Source organism: Lupinus angustifolius, chromosome LG05 (assembly GCF_001865875.1).
Source record: "Lupinus angustifolius cultivar Tanjil chromosome LG05, LupAngTanjil_v1.0, whole genome shotgun sequence".
In the NCBI taxonomy this organism is placed as follows: Eukaryota; Viridiplantae; Streptophyta; class Magnoliopsida; order Fabales; family Fabaceae; genus Lupinus; species Lupinus angustifolius.
In genome coordinates, this window is record NC_032013.1 from 19347042 (window position 1) to 19362939 (window position 15898).

The 15898-nt window shown below is 36.4% G+C and overlaps 1 protein-coding gene and 1 long non-coding RNA gene across 2 annotated transcripts; both read right to left on the bottom strand.

Annotated features, from left to right (window-relative positions):
* LOC109347986 lies at window positions 511-9043 on the bottom strand. The gene is made up of 4 exons (XR_002107689.1): window positions 8516-9043; window positions 8246-8432; window positions 1187-1818; window positions 511-1023 (listed from the first exon to the last, which is right to left on the bottom strand). It is a non-coding gene; the product is annotated as an uncharacterized LOC109347986 (long non-coding RNA).
* LOC109347987 (inosine-5'-monophosphate dehydrogenase-like) lies at window positions 11130-15053 on the bottom strand. The gene is made up of 4 exons (XM_019588150.1): window positions 13961-15053; window positions 12943-13122; window positions 12037-12294; window positions 11130-11276 (listed from the first exon to the last, which is right to left on the bottom strand). Exons 1-4 carry the CDS (start codon window positions 14966-14968, stop codon window positions 11205-11207), a joined length of 1518 nt encoding a protein of 505 aa, XP_019443695.1. The 5' UTR covers window positions 14969-15053; the 3' UTR covers window positions 11130-11204.

Consider the following 15898-nt stretch of genomic DNA (forward strand, 5'->3'; position numbering starts at 1 on the left):
TTTCTATAAAACCCTATAGACATCTTCACTCACAAAAGGACACCATTACTAAAATGACACAAGACATACTACAAAAGGGAATCATTATTCCAAGTATAAGCCCTTTTCATCCTAGTTTTATTGGTAAAAAAATGTTGGCTCTTGGAATATCTATGTCGATTATTGTACACTCAACACCATTACAATTCGTGATCAGTTTCTAACCCCTATTATTGACGAGTTTCTAAATAAGTTGGGTGGCACTATTATTTTTTCTAAATTTGACCTAAGATCTAGTTACCATCAGATTCATGTGTAGTCTAGGGACACACACAAAACAACATTCACAACTTTCAATGACTATTACAAGTTTTAGGTTATGGTGTTTGGGCAAACCAATGCACTATCCACATTTCAAGCAATTATGAATGACCTTTTACGACCTTATTTACATCGGTCCGTATTGGTTTTCTTTGATGATATACTAATTTATAACACTTGTGTGGCTTATTACCTAGTTCGTTTATACATTATTTTGGACTTCTTGATTTCTATTCAGTTTTATGCCAAACATTCTAAATGATCTTTTGGAGTTCATTCAGTTAATTACCTTGGTCATATCATCTCAGTGGAAGGTGTCAAACCAGACCTCGACAAGATTCAGGCCAAGGTGGACTAGCCATGACCTTGTTCCCCCACGACACTTAGGGGGTTCTTGGGCCATACTAGGTTTTACAAGAAGTTTATTAAAGATTATGTGTCACTTGCCGCTCCTCTCACTGAATTTCATAAATCACAGAAGTTTACATGGTCGGGTGAGGAACACACAAGCTTTACAAAACTACAAAATGCCATGACTACAATCCTAGTATTACAACTTCTCGATTTTTACCAACCTTTTGATGTTGAAACTGATGAGTATGTTGTGGCGATCAATATTATCCTATCCAAACAGGGCCACCCAGTGGCATATATACAAAAGGACATCGAGTTAGATGAAACATGCTTCCACCTACATCCACAAAATGTTTGTTGCCACTGAATCTGTATAAAAAAAACGTGTCAATATTTGATTGGGAAACAATTCAACATATATACAGAGCAATAGAGTCTTAAACATTTAATGACTCAAGGTTTTCAAATCCTAAGCAACAGAAATGAACATCTAAACTTGTTGGTTTTCAAACCATAAGTACATGAAAGATACCTATAATTGGATTAGTGAGGATATTGCTATCTTTTCGACATTGTCCTCCCCTTTCTTCATGTCATTGCTCAGATTTGCAGATTTTTCAGTTCCAATGAAGGTCAAACATACAACAACAAATATGAATCATATATAAAACGACAAAACAAATTTCAATTTTATCATGGCTCACTTTTTTATGATAATCAGATCTTTATAACTGATATGGATGATCTGTGTTCAACTCTGATCCGAGAGTTTCATGGAAGAACATCAGTTGGTCACTATGGTTAGAAGGCCACTCTTAGTCGCCTCTCGACATCTTGCTATTGGCTAGGAATCACTCAACAAGTCAAGCTTTTTGTTCGCCATTGTGACACTTGCAAATATAATAAATATTTCTCACAAAAATACAAGAGGTTAATGCAGCCTTTATAGATACTAGATAAAGTCTGAGATGATTTGTCTATGGAATTTATCACACACTTACCCCATCATAGGGACATACAATTATGTGGGTCATTGTTGAGAAGCTTACCAAATATGCACACTTCATTACCCTTCCAACCAAGTTCACCGCCGAGGTTTTGGCCCACACATTCCTCACTGAGATTTGTCGACTCCATGGGTGTGAACAAGATCTTACTCCTGACCTTGACACAATTTTGATGAAGAAACCAAGATCATATCACAAAAAAAAGAAAAATGAAGAAGACTTTAAAGACATAATAGATCAAGCTTCAAGACAAAATAAAGTTTAAGTCTTCACTGAGTACTTTTATCCTTTCGCTCTAATTATGTTTAGTAGCAATGCTCAAGAAATGGAAACACTATTTTGAAAATCATTTGAAAACTTTAGACAAAATAAAACAATAATCAAAATGTTAAGTAGCGGGTTACTAGACCCAAGTAACATGTTACCAGACCTAGGTAATAGATTACTTGGACTTTGTAACAATGAGTTAGAGGTTACTGGGACTGCGTAACATGTTACCTGACTTAGTAATGAGTTACCTAGCAAAATCAACACAGTTTAGCCAATTACTGTAGACAGTAACTGGTTACTCAATTAAATAGAATGGTTGGATAATCGATTACATGCTTTAATAACCGACTACACAGAGCTGTTACACCATATTTTCAAATCCAAACTCAATGTTGGTGCAGTGGAAGCGATCGTTGCGTAACGTTGGAGCAATCAAATAAAGTACATAGAATAAATATAAAAGAAGAAACAAAAGAATTTGGTAATAGGGTTCGGCCAATTATGCCTATGTCCCTGGGAGCGCTAAGCGGCTACCAAGATATTATTAGAGAATAATGATTACAAATCCTAGCACACCCATGAGCCCACCTGCCCATGAGATGTTTCTATTTGGTGATTATATATGATACATATTACAACAACAAACTTGAGTCCAATATATAACATTGATATTCTACTCCGTTCTAATGCCAGACAATGTGAGACTTCATATAATAACATATTTCAAACATCCCCAACAATATTCACCTCAATTGAAATAGCTCGCTCCTTAGGGAATCTACACAAGAATCTCCACCTAAATGAATATATGACTCCACCTTGCTCAATGTGTAATTCTCTTTAATTGCAATCCTACAACATAGACCTTATGAGTATCTTTGACGATGTTACCAAGATCTGGCTCTCCAAACTTGTAGTGCAGCTTCTCGTACCACCATCAAATGGAACATGCCGCTTAGCCACCTATTTCTAGGAAGTCTTTTGATATATTGAAAAATCTACACAAAATTTCACCAACAATCGTCCTCTTCAATACTCGATCAAACTGAACCTCAGAGCTTCCTTGGAAAGCCTCAACCGCTACCACCGTTGTCTACTCCAATAATCCTTTCAAAAAAACTATCATACTCTACTATAAGAAATGTGAACACCCAATTTTGTCCAACCTATATTTGTGAAATAAAAAATATTACAAAAATCTCAAAAAAAAACAACATATAGATTGAAAAGTGATTTCTATATATGTGTTGACACCAATTATATCTACTTGAAATATTTAGTTTTTAACCATCAATTTGAAAACCTTTCGTTATTGCTGATTTTGTTTAAATAAAAAAAAAGGAACAGTTTTAAAAAAATGGACTAAGGGAAGAAAACGTTGCAGAGGAAGTATTAATTAAGCACACCACTAATTGAAGAAAAATTAAGGTTATGTCTCTGACTATTCTTGCAATTATGTGCACTAAAATCATAGTTACATTACTGTTTTGAAACTCAAAAGTTTCCAAACTCATTGATACTTTTTTTGGTTATATAAGCCCTGGAATGATAAAAGTTGTGGGGGAGCAGATATTGAAAAATAATAAACCAAAGGGAAAGACACTAATCTTCAACTCGAAACCCCCCAAGAGTACCCACCTAAATCTACCAGCAGCTTTAGCCTCGCTCACACTCAACAAGTTTTTAGAAATCTGGCAGCCTTATCCTTAAACCAGTGTTCATAAACTTTATCCATACACAAAAAAAAGAGCAAAGTAGCCACCACATCTCAAATACTTTATATAAGCTGGCTTTGGTTTTAATAAGGTGACAAATTTACCAGTAAAAAAGAGTAGAATAACAGCAACCACGCAAGGCAACCTCATTACAAAAAGGACATTGTACCCGAGTATATATCCAACATATTCATCAACTTGTTGCTTTATCTAGACTAAGGACACTGCCAAAAAGGTTTTTTAAAAAAAAAACATAAGCTGGTCTTAATTTGGCACTAATCTTTGCATTTGTTTTTATTTACATACTGCCATATGCATTTGTTATTGCCCCACATTCTCATTTCACATACTCATTATCCATTTCATGAGCCATAAGCTAAATGAAAAGGACTTTAAACTCAGCCTAATACCTCCATATTCTAGGGAGAGTTTCTATGTGCCTACTTTATATGAGAGAGGTAGAGGAGTGCCTAATACCTCTAGCGGTGGTTTTTCAATACCGCCAGCGTCGTGCACGACATCCCCAAGCCGACACTATGGCTGGTCGACGGGTTCCTTCTCTCAACGGCACACAGGCTCTGTCCTGGCCATCTCTATCTGCTCCGGTCGTCGTAGCCATCTTTGGTCGGGACTTAGCGGCGGTTTGGGCCCCTTGGTGGTGCAGCCACCACCCTGGCCGTGAATGGCAAGAACCAGAGGTCTTCATCCCCTCAATCTCATTTCCATTCATCCATACTCCTTTCTATTCCCCTTACCCTTATAATTTTTATTTCTTTACTATTTGTTAATAGTTACTTTCTTAGTTTCTTTCATCTTTTTCCTAATGAGTTCTCGTGTTCCCTTTTACTTTCTTTTATAGTTTATTACTTTTGTTTTGTGGTTTTGTAATATATTCATCTTTTATCATTTTGTTTTTTTATTTATTTATCATTTTGTCATTTGTACTACTTATTTCATTTTATTGTTTGTCACTTGTTATATCAATACTACTTGGGATGCATTGTTCCAGGCAAATATACTTTGTTGGTGTACCTTGACTGAAATATTACAATTTTTATGTATCTTTAAAATTATTTATTAAACTAGTGTACTTTTTAAAAACTCCGCAATTAGATTGCCAAGTTTCTTGATTTTTTTCCTATTGCAAACATAACTCAGCTACTGCAGTGTAGAGGTTTGAATTATATTCATATTATATGAAACTTGTGACTGCAATAGGAGTTTTCAGTTTTTATTTTATTTTTTTCAATAATTTCATTTACACTAGAAGTGCAAATGAAGTTTTTCAACAAAAAATTAATTCTCTTCCCAGGCTGCACGTTTTACTCCAAATTGAATTTTATAAGTTTTGTATTTGTTTTCTATTTTTTATTCCTCTCAAACATGCAATAAGATTGGAGTTTTTGGACTTAAAGAAGAGTTTACAAAAATAATTAAAGAAATTAACATCAATCTACGTGTCAACTGATTCATACTTTCTTAGCCGTGGTACTCGCAGTATATGCAATAGTACTTAGAAGGGACTAAAGTAGTTGAAGGAACATTCAGATCACAAAATTAGGAATAAATAATATAATTAAAAAAAAATTAAAGGATAATAAGATATATCTGTTGGAATGGTAAGATTTTATTTTTTATTTAATTATATTATTTATTCCTAATTTTGTCTTATATTATTTTCAGTACAAATTTGCAAAAAGAATTTGTGATTAGAGTGCTTCTTCAACTATTTAGTCTCGTGTAAGTACTACTGCATTTACTGCGAGTACAATTGCTGAGAAAGTATGAACCAATTAACATGTAGATTGACATTAATTTTCTTTAATTATTTTTGTCAATTCTTCTTTAAGTCCAAAAACCCTATCATATTGCTTGTGTGAGAGGAATAAAAATTAGGAAAAAAATTACAAAACTTATAAAAGTCCACTTGGAGTAAAAAGTGCATGGAAGAGGATTAAATTTTTGTTTAAAAACTCCATTTGCACTACCGAATGTAAATGAAATTATTAAAAAAATAAAATAAAAAGTGAAAACTCCTATACCAGTCACCAATTTCATATAATATGAATATAATCCAAAACTCTACACTACAGTTGCCGAGTTATGTTTGCAATAGAAAAAATAAGAAACTCGACAATCTAGTTGCCGAGTTTTTAAAAAGTACATTAGTTTGGTTATGGTCAAGCTATTAATTCCATATAAAAAATATAATCAAAACCTCTTTTACCTAGATGAATTATGAAATTTTATAGCAAGGTTATGGTTCGAGTTGTCTCTAACTTCCCTAAGAATGAGAAGAAGGTCTACGACCAATACCGTCTCTAACTATTAGTTCCATTGAACTAAAACAATCATATACTAAATATTTCAAAATCCACAAAATCAACTCCACCGGATCTATCAATACCAAATTGACATTTTCAAATCAATAACAATCAACCAGACTAACCAACCAATTTTTGAACCAGAACTACGTAGTCTTGATTTCCCTATTGCACCCAACGATACGTAGGAGCTGGATGAACTCTTGTCAGACCCAAAAATAAAAAAGTAAAAATATTTTGTTGTGATAATTAATTCATAAATAAATAATTTTTAAGGGTATAAAAGTCCATGTGATTAGCGAGGATACCGTTTTAATACGGGCATACGGGGTGCTAATACTTTTCTCGATTCGTTATCGACTCCCGAGCTTAGAATCTCAAGTTCAAAAGACCAAATTATCCTAATTGAGCTTATTAGAGAATTTTCTACGTTTTAACCGCAAAAAACATAGTGGCGACTCCAAATCAATATGAAGATGTAGAAATTGAGTTCACCTCCTCGCAAGTCGCAGAGTCGGTCTTCCAACCGAAAATTGAGTCGCGACAAGGAGTATACCCACAGCATACACCTTGTGTCAATGCTAACTAATGTGTGTCACATCCTTGCATAAGTCAATGCCCATGTCACACCCATGCATCTCTACCAATGCTCGTGTTACAACTTGTATCAAAGTCAATGCCCATGTTACACCCCACATTAAAGTCAGTCAGCGCCTCTGTACTTTTGTGGATCTGCTAACAATTAATATCATTCACTGTGGATATTCCACTTCTCATCTTAAATGAGAACATTCTCTCAACATCTAGAGAGATATTGTCAGCATCTGTCTCTGGGTCAAACTCAACACATGAGTCCCAATCTCCACCTTGATCATATCCCAATACATGAACTTCTGAGGTTCTGGATCAACATATATCTCCCCCACCACAGTTCTGCCACGTTTTCTTCTCCTTCAACTCATCTACTTTATCCTTGCGCAGTACTTTTGACGCACCTTGTCCAGCCAAGACATCCTTAATCCTCCTTTGTCACAATCCAAAATTACCAGTTCCATCGAACTTTCCCACCTCGAATTTGGCACTTGGTTTAAGAGCCATTTGATACCAATTGGCTCTGGTACGAATTGCTAGTGCAACGAAAGTGATTGTTGCGCAGCGTTGCCCACAAACAATCAAATAAAGTGCATAGAATAAATATAAGAGAAGAAACAAGAGAATTTGGTAACAGGGTTCACCCAATTATGCCTATATCCCGAGAGCGCTAAGCGGCTACCAATATATTATTAGAGAACAAAGATTACAAACCCTAACACACTCAGGGATCCACCTGCCCATGGGATGTTACTATTTGATGCTTATATCTGGTGCACATTATAACAAGGGACATGCGTCCAATATATAACATTGATATTCTACTCTATTCTAATGCTAGACAATGTGGGACTTCATATAATAACATATTTCAAACATCCCCAACACTCAACAACTTTCATCCAAAATGAATGGGTTCATTCAAATCGTATCATACCTCCTTGTAAGGGTGTATTGGCTGATTAGAAGCCTATATAAAGACCAAAGAACACTCATTTCGTGACAATCTTTTACACATCTCTCATTCTCTACAATTTTCATACAATTTTTGTTCCAAACTTTCAGAAATTTTCTGAAGTTGCTTTGAGTGTTTGTTCTAAAGTTTTCCAAACTTAAACACATTCTGAAACTAAATTAAGAGCAAAGAGATTACAAGTTATAGAAGTTTTATATCTTGTAAGGCAATCCGTGTCGTAGAAAGCTTTCTTCAAACATAATCACAAGGGTGTGGTGAGAATGAGAAGAGTGAACTTGGAAAGATTGTTTTCCAAGGGTTTGAGGTATTAGTGAGTGAGTAATATATACGGAGTCTCGGGGAGAGAAATTATAATTGTTACTCATAATATCAAGTAAAGAAATATTTTGTGTTGCATGAGTATTGGATGTAGCATTCGCTGGACAAAAAAGTGAACCGATATAAAACATCTCAATACTTTCTCTTTTCTCTTTACTCTCTAACTTTTACTGTTTTGACTTAGCATTGTTTTGCATTATTTCTGCTGCTACATATTGATTTTATAGCATAAAAATTGGCAATAAAACTAGTCAACTAATTCACATCCTAATTCTCATCTAGTACTTATAATGGGGTCCATAAATCTATTGTTTCAGATCATGACATGATAATTACCACCCATAATTGGATGGTCAAACCGAGGTAGTCAACACGAGATTACAAACATACCTCCATTGTTTTACTGGCTCCCACCCAGTGAAGTGGTTGTCCCACCTTTTCTTGTCGGAGTGCTATATCATACCAGTTACCATTCTTCATTGTAGTCGTCACCTTTTGAAGCCTTATACGGCCGTAGACCACAACACTGAAGGATTATGTCTCACACTCGACTAACAATCCACAAATACTAGCAACCCTACAACCAAGGGATGAATTGTTATCCAGTCTAAAGCAACATCTTAAACATGCTCAACAAATATTGAAGGCACAAGCCAGTACCGATAGAAAAGACATCACATTTTTACCCCAGGAATGGGTCTTGCTGCATCTATAGCTGTACTGTCAGCTCTCGATCTCCCGTCGAAAATCTCCAAAGCTGACTCAACATTTCTACTACCATTTCTAGGTTAGCCATTAGGTTGGACCAATAGCATATGAGCTTGCTCTTCCAGAGAGACCAAGATTCACTCGATTTTTCACGCCTTTTTGCTAAGACATTTTTATGGTGAGCCACCAAATGAACTGTTCGAGTTACCTCATGGGGTTTTCTCTTCGTTACCAACACAACAAAAACATAGATACCAGCTCCATGACTCCCAATGGCTAGAGGGAAGTGAGTTAGAACTATGGTTCCACATCTATTGGGTTGGAATGAACAAGAAATGATTTCAGTTTCAAGTGGGTTCTCCTCAAAGAAATCCCTTTCTCTCCATGTGAATGAAATAGAATGGGTGCAAGGTTCCAAACAAAACATGGAGTTCATAGACGAGGAACACAGGAGAGTAATTGCCCCTCTGAATGAGTGAGGGTTTGAGTTTCAATAATGACATTCACAATCCAAAAGATCCATTTGTACTTCGTGATATCCGCCCAATGTCATCTCAATCGTCCAATCTCATACTTCCATATGAGCCATTAGATGTAGTGTCCACTTTTGATGAGGCCTATTATTCCATTTCCCCCGTCCATTCAACCTTTAATTACAAACCCCGTTACATCCCACCACACATTAATAACCACCGTCCAAGTTGAGTAATGTTTAACCTATAATTGTTGTTGCTACTACTATATAGGAACTATGTGGGAGACTTTTAATTTCAATTAATTATGCTAATTCAATATCCTTTGAGCCAAATATGTGGAAGGCTTTTAATTTCAATTATGTTAATTCAATATCCTTTGAGCCAGATGTATTTATGTCTAAGTCCAGTACTATTTAACCTAGAATTGCTACTGCTATGTAAGAGCTATCACTGCTTATGAAAACGAATATGAAAAATTGTTGGTGCAGCGGAAGCAACATTGCTCAATGTTGACTGCAAATAATCAAATAAAATGCATAGAATAAATAATAGAGAAGAAACAAGAGAATTTGATAAGGGGTTCGACCAATTGTGTCTACGCCCCACGAGCACTGAGGAGCTACCAGAATATTATTAGAGAATAATGATTCCAAACTCTAGCACACCATGGGCCCAACTGCCCATGTAGTGCTCATATTTGACGCTTCTATCTGGTGCATATTAAAACAAGAGACCTGAGTTAAATATATAAAATTGATATTCTACTATATTCTAATGCTAGGAAATGATGACTTCATATAATAACATACTTCAAACATCCTAAACAATCTCTACCTTGATTGAAATAGACGAATATCTTGCTCATTAGAAAATCTACACAAGAATCTCCACCTTAGCGAATATATGAATTCGCCTAGGTCAATGCCTAATTTTCTTTAACATCTCCTCCACATAAGAGTTTGCACCTCTTCAGCATAAGCTTGACGATGTTACCAAGAGCCTAACTCTACAAACTTCTAGTGCACATTCTCGTACCGTCATCTAATGGAACACACCATATTGCAACTTATTGCTAAGAAATCTTTCAATGTTATGAAACTCTACACCAAAGTTCACCAACAACCGCCTTCTTCGATACTCAACTAGCTGAATCATGGAGCTTCCTTGAAAATCCTCACCCGCTACCACATTGTCTACTCTGACAATCTTAGATCATAAAAATTATCACACTTCACCATAAGGAGTATACCCACACCACACACTTTGCATCAATGCTAACTAACGTCTGTGTCACATTCTTGCATCCAAGCCAATGCCCATGTCACACCCCTGCATATCTACCGATGCTCGTGTTACACCTTGCATCAAAGTCAATGCCCATGTTATACCCTACATTAAAATCAACTAGTGTCTTTGTGCTTTTGTGGATCTGCTAACAATTACTATCATTCACTATGACGTCTCAAGACCAAACTCAACACCCGAGTTCTATCTTCACCTTGATCCAATCCATTACATGAACTTCTGAAATTTTGAATCAACACATACATCGCCCCAACCATAATTCCGCCATATTTTCTTCCTCATCCACTCATATATTTTATACTTGCACAATACCTTTGACACACCTTGTCTAGCTCATACGCCTTCACCCTCTTTGGCCATTGTATGGCGCTTGGGTTAAGAGTTATCTACCAACTGGCTCTGATACTAATTGTTGGTGCAACGGAAGCAATCATTATATAGCGTTGGCCACAAGCAATCAAATAAATAGCATAGTATAAATAGAAGAGGCACGAGAATTTGGTAATTAGGTTCATCCAATTGTGTCTACGTCTCAGAAGCGTTGAACGGCTACTAAAATATTATTAGAGAATAAAGATCATAAACCCTAGCACACTAATGGACCCAAGTGCCTATGTGATGTTTCTATTTGATGATTCTATCTAGTGAACATTATAATAAGGAATCTGAATCTAATATATAACATTGATATTCTACTCTATTCTAATGCTAGGCAATGTAAAACTTCATATAATAACATATTTCAAACATCCTCAACAAACAAAAAATATTATTCGATTTATTTCTTCTTCTAGCATTTAATTATTCCATTACAATAATAACAACAACCATTGTGTTTCCTATCACAAGATCATCAAAATTCAAAAGTATTTCTTCTCATAAGAAACCAGCCCATGAATTCCACCTTCAACTTGTGCTGCTCCAGTCCGAACCTGGGAAAAAAAAACCAATTATTAAGAACTACGTGATTAAGAAGATAATTTTAGAACATGAATTTGGTCCTCAAGAGATTATGACAACATTTGATCATTGAGTGGCATTTTCTTGACATTGTCCTAATAAAAGTGTTATTGTTCACTGGTGCCAAAGTGATGCCATTCAATGGACCAATTTGATGTTGCTACTCTTCTGAAGACCAAATCAGGACTTCAATGCAACTTATATATGAAATCTCAAGCAAAGTTGAATGCATGCAAGCTTTATAAATTCTAAATACAGCAAATTGCAGATTTATACAAGTAGGAGAGTTCCCTTGGACAACCCACATATACATGCCTTTTCATCAATGAAATCAATTCCAGGGATTTAAAATTTTGCCTATATTAACAATGCTTTTTCTTCATCTGTTTTTCAATTCGAAATGATTTTGGATCAAAGACAAATCTATTTTTCGACTTCGATTGAATTAATCCTTCCAGCAGAAGAAAACTAATCCCAAATAATTTCTATTTAATTCCACGAATCATTTACTCATTTTATTGGTTTAAGAATGAATTGATAAATCATTGCAGGTTTTTTTTAGAGAATTACAGTTTCGTACCTTTTCCACGAGTAACACTCATGAAAATAGAAAACTATTGAATAAAACAAAATTAGTTGAGTTCAATAAGAGATTGGGAAGTCAATCAACAAACAGCTGCAGCCTATACCCGGAGCAAGCATTAAAGAACTAGAAGGGTTGATGTATCATACCTCTAGCCTTAACTCCCTGGACCTTAAAAGGTTGTGAGCAGATTCCAAAGAGTTGGCTCCAAGATCTTGAAACCCTTGTCTGACTGCTTGCAAGGTGTACGGTATGAAGTTCAAGACGGAACCCTTATCTTTCACGGCTCCAACAACCCCCTGAGCAATTTTTAGCTTTGCTGTGTCACCCAAGTACCTTTGATCACTCCCTTGAGTCATAGCTTCGAGGGAACCCATTCCTCTATACTTTTTGACGCGTTGACCATTCTGAGATGAAAAAACAATTACACATATTACTACCATATTTACACATGTATAAGTCATCAGCCAAAGGAACTGATAATAATAAAATAGTTGAACTAAAAACAGGGAAGAAAAGAAAAGAGAGAGAGAGAAGCACATTCATAACCTTAACAGACTAACAACATATTGTTCCTAGAACTAGAAGCATCATACAAAAACATTAGAGGCTTAAATTCTGTTTAGTTTGCCATGCTTACAAGTTTAGGGTTACAAGATGTAAAATGGTCAGGTTTTGGTTAGAACGGTCAAATTTAATAACAAAATCCATTAATAAAAGCAATGTGGTATAGTATTTCCCCTCCAAGAAGACCAAAACACTTTTAACAAACAACATATTACCTTTAATAACTAATCATAGTACAGTTTTTTTCCTAAATACACTCCCACTATATCAGAATCCATGCTAAATATTAAAATATACTCCTTTATCATCTTAGCATAAAGTTTTATTCATCTTTCCATTCACCATCTATTTCTAACCAATAGACTTATTACTTCTGATCACACTAACTCACCTTTAACCACACTTTGATCATATATGCTGATAACATACAAAGGCTTAAACTTTTAAAATCAGAGAGGCAATCACAAGATTCCAACAGGTTAACCTACCTGATAGACATAAGCTCCAGGAGCCTCGGTGCTGCCAGCTAAGAAGCTTCCCATCATAACAGTAGATGCTCCCAATGACAAAGCCTTAACAATATGGCCAGAGTTTGAGATGCCACCATCAGCAATCACCGGAATACCACTTTTATATGCAGTACATGAGACCTTGTAAACAGCAGTTGCCTGAAAAACATAAAGACGATATTAAGAATTGAGCACAAACTGAGATTTATTAGCCAGCACATGGGTGGAAGGCAGAGCTGAAATTCCACAACTACACCATTAGATCATAATAGGGTTAAGATTTTAATGCATTCAAGATTAAATCAAGGGTTGAGCAGTTGATAAATCCTTACTTGCTCAATTTACAAACAAGCTCACTTTGGAGTTGTTTATCTAAGAAGGGAAGTTTCTCAAGCAATAAGTTTTAGTGAGAGCTTACATTAGCACTCACATATGAGTATGACAACTATTAAATCCAATATTTTCCTGTCAATATGGTTTGACTATGACAGTTCGACCCTATCACTTGTGCTGCCAGCAAACCCTAATTGGTGAATGGCCATTAAGCTCTAAGCCTCTAACTGGTGTTTTAATTTGCACTTGCGGTCGTGATTGGGGTAACTGCGATTGCGGTCGTTGCGATGTAAATTATTTTGTAAGTAAAATGATATCTTTGAAATTGATGTGGTTGCATTGCAGCTTGATGCAGCCGAAATATGTTCCGATGTAGTTGCAATGCAGCCCGATGCGGCCGCATCATTGTGATTCGTGTCACACCACAATTGCAGTGTGATGCGGTTGCGGTGGTGACCGCAATTGCAATATTGCAGCCATATCACATAATATGGTCCACAATTTGAATCACCGACTCTAACTAATACTTAATTAAGTTGTATAAAATGATAAACTCATTCAAAACCAAATAATTCAAATTTCAACCCTTCAACATTTATTAACACAAGCAACAATGATTCAATAAATTATCAAGATACCATATAAGTTGGAAAAAATCATATACCTGACCGCGTCCAACCGCACAAACCTCTTGTGTAGTGCATATAGAACCGGATCCCATACCAACCCTCAACCCATCAGCACCAGCCTGAATCAAACTATCAGCTTGGTATGAAGTAACCACATTCCCACCAATCACATCTATCTCAGGGTACACTTTTTTAATATACTTTATCATTTCCAACTGATAAATAGAATTCCCTTGAGAGCTATCAAGCACCACCACATTCACTCCAGCCTTCACCAATTGCTCCAACCTCTCCTTATCCTGCTCCCTTGTTCCGATTGCGGCCCCTACTATCCATTCTCCGTCCGGCCCCACCGATCCCTGTGCCAACAATTTCGGATAACCTTTAACCCTATCCACATCTTCCCTTGTCACCAAATCCACCAATTCACCATCATCCCTCACCAAACCAACCGAATTCGCCTTCTTCTCGTTCAAAGTTGCATCGATTTTTGCCAAGTCATAGCTCCATGGTACAGTGACTGGTGATTCAACTAAATAATCACCAACTCTGGAGCCCTTGTCATTTTGATTCGTTTTTAACCAGTCGTCCCTCGAGACATACCCTAGGAGCGTTGATTTAGGGTTTCCGGACTCGGTGACAAGGATGAACGGCGAGTCGGAGAAGTCGTCCACGGAGGCAATCTCAGCGGAGGGAGGAAGGAAGACGGGGTCGTGTAGGATGGGTACGCGGCGGGACTTGGCGGCGCGGACGAGGGAGGCTTGGACGGCGGCGGTGGTGTTGGAGTGGATGATGGCGATGCCGCCGAGGGAGGCCATGGCGGCGGCCATGGCGGATTCGGAGACGGTGTCCATGGGGGAGGCGACAAAGGGAACGGAGAGTGGGAGGTTGCGGGAGAGGTTGGTTTTGAGTTGGACGGTGTCGGCAGCGAAGTCAATGTAGTTAGGGAGGAAGATGACGTCATCGTAGGTGTAGGAGAAACCCTGGTTGAAGAGCTTCTCCGCCGCGAAACCGTCTTCGAATGGCAGCGGAGTGGGGTCCATTTTAGTGGCGGCGGGGGTAGTTGCGGGAGAGGAGGGTTCAGTCAGGGTTTTGTGGATTGATGTTTTTCTTTTGTTTTTTTATTATTTTTTTGCTTTTTAAAGAATAAAATATGACGTGGTGGATTGTGAGTAGGGATGACAACGGCACGGAAGGGCACGAGTAGTAGCTACCCGTTTCAAAATAGGAGAACATTACCTATATCTGTCCGTATCCGTATGAGTACCCGTGTGTGAGTATTTGTGAGTATTTTTGCGTTGGTACAACGGGTACCTAGGTTTCCTATATTATAAATGAATTTTTTATTTTTTACTTCTGTTATGTTTCAAATAAGATGAAACTTAATTATTTTTGTACATTTTGATTGAATATTTGGCAAAAATGCTAAATTTATTTGTATTTTCTATTTGTGTGATTTTTTGTTCTCATTTTCTTAACAAAAAATATATATTTTCTTTGTAAAACATGCGTGTTTCTACACATGTAATAATATTTGTAGGGTGTTTCACCACCAAACTCAATAAAATATGTAAACAAAGTAAAAGAAAAAATATACCTAGTGTAATAATGTTAGAATAACGTACTTTTTATTTTAATTAAATATAATATATTAATCATATAAATAACGGATACCCACTGACACGGGTACCATAATATCTATACCTACCCGTACGTACTACGTGCATTTTTAAAACCCGTGTATAATACTTATGGGTACCCGTTTATGACTCGTATGGGTTTTACCTGCGAGTACGGGTTTTTTGTCATCCCTAATTGTGAGAGGTTTTATAGATGGGGAGTTTTTTTGTTTTTATTCTAAAAATAAAAGGAAATGTACATTTTTATCCTATATACAATCAAGCCCTATTCTTTTAGTTAGATTGAGGTTGACTTATGTAACACTTATTTCTTATTTGACCCTCAATGTTTGT